Raw genomic sequence first — 3,028 nt, 5'->3', positions numbered from 1 at the left:
TCTCGAGGGTCGCGTCGTAGGCCGTCACTGTCGCGCGCGCCCCCCCCCACGCCTTCACGGACTTGCGGTGGTCGAGGAAGCGGACGCCGACGAGCGCGTCCCCGCTCTTCTGGCAGAAGGCGACCTGGTGGTCATAGAACTCGCGCTGGTTCGTCGCCGCGTCGTAGAAGGGCTGCTTGCCCGCGTCGTCGAGCGCCTTCCACTCAGCGGCCGTCTCCCGCGCGAAGGTAGCGGTGGGGAAGTCGTTCACTGCGTCGACGTCCGGGTTCGTCTCGTGCTTCGCGCGGAAGTAGAGCACGAACCCGCTCGCCGGTTGCGGCGGCACGGCGTCGTCGCGCGCGAGGGGCGCCGCGGTGAGGTCCTTGCGTAGAGCCTTGAAGAGGAGTACGTGGCAGTGCCGCCTGCCGCGGCGCGGCTCGACGATCTCGGAGACGCTCGCCGACGCGTCCACGGGGACGAAGCGATCTGCGTCGTAGTCAGCCTCGTCCTTCACGAGCTCGACGTCTTGGCTGCTGTATCCCGACGCGACGAAAAATTGCCAATTAAGATGGTCAAACGTGTCCACCGCTCCGCCCGACATGGCGCACCTTGCGACGTCGTGGCAGCTCAACGCGCCAAACTCGGCCACGGGCAGATCAACCAGGTCATAAAACATCTGCTGCGAGTTCTGGTACGCGACCAAGAGCACGGCGCCCGCCTCGGGGACGCGCGGTCGCAAAGTCAATCTCGACGGTTCCGCGACGACGTCGTCGAGCGCGACGGCGGCGCCGTCCTCCGCGGCGTCGCCGTCGAGCGGCCCTCGGTACGCCACGAGCTCGGAGGAGAACTCGCGCGCGTCGCCGCCGGGGAGATCGTCGCCAACATTATTGAAGAGCCGGTCCGCGTAGTTCTTCACGGTCTTACCCGCCGTTTCCCGGAACGCGACCGGCTTGAGGAGCCCGTCGTCGGATGCTTGCTCCTCGGCCGGGAGCCAGCGCACAAGTACCTCGAATTGCTCCCCTAGCCCGGGCATGTTGTGTCGCAGTCGTTGGCGCGCGATGTGCGAATATCGCGTCAAGAGCGGGTCGCATTCGACTGCAATGACTGCAAACTCGACTCCGCCTTGTGGAGCTTGGCTCGCCAATCGCGATGGCCTCCGACGACGTCCGAGCCTAAAGCTGGATTACGACCCCTCCTCGCGCTCCTCGATTTCCAGCTCCTCGAGCGCACTCCGGCGACGTCCAAGACTAAAGCTGGATTACGACCCCTCCTCGCGCTCCTCGATTTCCAGCTCCTCGAGCGCACTGCGCATGCAGGCGTAGTACGGGTCGTCGACGCCGCCGTTCTGCGCCTTGAACTTGTCCAGCGTCTCCAAAAGCGCGGCCGCGCCGGTGAGCGGCTTCGGAGCCGGCGGCGGCGGCTCCGCGGCGGGCTCGGCGGCGCGGTCGACGGCGACGTAGCCGTCCGGAAGGTGCTGGAAGGCGCGCGCGCCGCCGAAGTTGACCGAGACCTGGCCCGCGCGCATCGAGAGCGCGGGGAAGTAAGCGGCGGCGTCGGAGACGTCGACGATGTCGCAGAAGCTGGGCTCTTCGCCGTCGTAGACGCCGTTGACGGAGAAGCGGATCTCCCGGCAGTCGAGGTCGAGCGCGCACCCGACGACGTCGCCCACCTTCCACGGGAGGTTCGGGAAGAAGTGTCGTTCCGTCGACCAGTTCGCCCCGGGGCCCCAGAGCATGGACCGGTCGCCGTCGCAGGCGTAGGACCTACCGTCGTCGCCGCAGCCGTTGATTGAAGTCGGGGCGAGGCCGGAGAGCGCCCAGCCGAACTGAGGAACGGAACAGAAATCTAGAATGGTAATCTCGTAATACCACTTGCCGCCTTTCAGCGCGCATTCCCGCAGGCCCACGGTCGCGGAAAGGGCGGCTTCGAAGAGCTCGGAGTCGGCGTGACCGTCCATCTTCCAAATCCCGTCGCCCGCGTTGGTCCTCGGGCCGCTGGACGGGTAGAGCCAAGAGAGCGGCGCGTCGAGGTGCGAAGCGCCCGCCGCGACGAAGACCAGCTCCGCTTCGTAGCGACGCTTGTCCGTGTAAGCACATTCTTCATAGTACTCCTGATCTGTTTGACTGAGCTCGCTCCACTCCTCGCCGAGTGCTCTACCTGCGGGAAATGAGGGCTTCGCGCGCGAGAAACGCCCCTTCGACCGGACGCCGCGGCGGACCAATCTCGCCGAGAGACATGCCCTGCTTCTCCAGCGCCGGTCGACGCTCCCACGCGAAGATCGTGTACGCTTTCAGAGCCCGCTTGGGAGCGCCGTCGCGAGAGACCAAGGGGCCCTTACGCGCCGCATGAACGAGAAGCACATGACACCGGCGTCGGCCGCGTTGCGACTCGACGACCTCGGAGACTTTCGCGGATGCGTCCACGGGGACGAAGCGACCTGCGTTGTAGTCATCGATCAGCGAGGAGGTGGCTTGGGTCACGTCCTGTTGACTATACCCTGACATCACAAAGAAATCGAGGGTCCCTGGTCTCAATTCACTCAGCGGCTGCATGGAACCTTTCTGTCGCGCAAGACTCATCATGAACCGGAAGCAGCTGGTATGCTCGACTGTAACTACGGCGGTCAGGGGTAGTTTGGCCCATTTAATGTCAATGATTTGTGTCTCAGATGCATACGCAACGAGCAGAACCGCGTCCTTGTCGGCGACGCGCTTTCGCAAAGTCAGAGTCGACGGTCCCGCGACGACCGCGTCGAGTTCGACGGCCGCGCCGTCCACCGCAGCGTCGCCGTCGAACGACTGATATGCCACCCAGGTCTCCTTCAACGCCTGCTTTAAATCCTCTATTGGCGCTCCTCCCATCTCTTCCAGCCGTCGCTTAAAGTCGGAGGATCGTAGATCTAAATTATATTGGAGAAAAACATGCAAGACGGAGCAGGGTTGAACTACGACCGTCGTCTCGACGTCATTCATGACTCCATCTGATCCGTAAAAAATGCGCAAAGTTACATCGAATTCGCCTTGGGACGACATCGCCTCTCGCGCGGACT

General features: G+C 64.0%; 1 protein-coding gene across 1 annotated transcript; it reads right to left on the bottom strand.

The window, feature by feature from the left end:
- Positions 1-1,221: 1,221 nt before the first annotated feature.
- AURANDRAFT_36550 (expressed protein) lies at positions 1,222-2,288 on the bottom strand (the record flags this gene model as incomplete). The annotated part of the gene is made up of 2 exons (XM_009036069.1): positions 1,222-2,136; positions 2,198-2,288. 2 exons carry the CDS (start codon positions 2,214-2,216, stop codon positions 1,238-1,240), a joined length of 918 nt encoding a protein of 305 aa, XP_009034317.1.
- Between the last annotated feature and the right edge of the window lie 740 nt (positions 2,289-3,028).

The sequence above is a fragment of the Aureococcus anophagefferens genome, assembly GCF_000186865.1.
Source record: "Aureococcus anophagefferens unplaced genomic scaffold AURANscaffold_4, whole genome shotgun sequence".
Taxonomy (NCBI): domain Eukaryota; class Pelagophyceae; order Pelagomonadales; family Pelagomonadaceae; genus Aureococcus; species Aureococcus anophagefferens.
The sequence above is the reverse complement of the archived record's forward strand: the minus strand, read 5'-3'. Positions and strand labels throughout refer to the sequence as shown.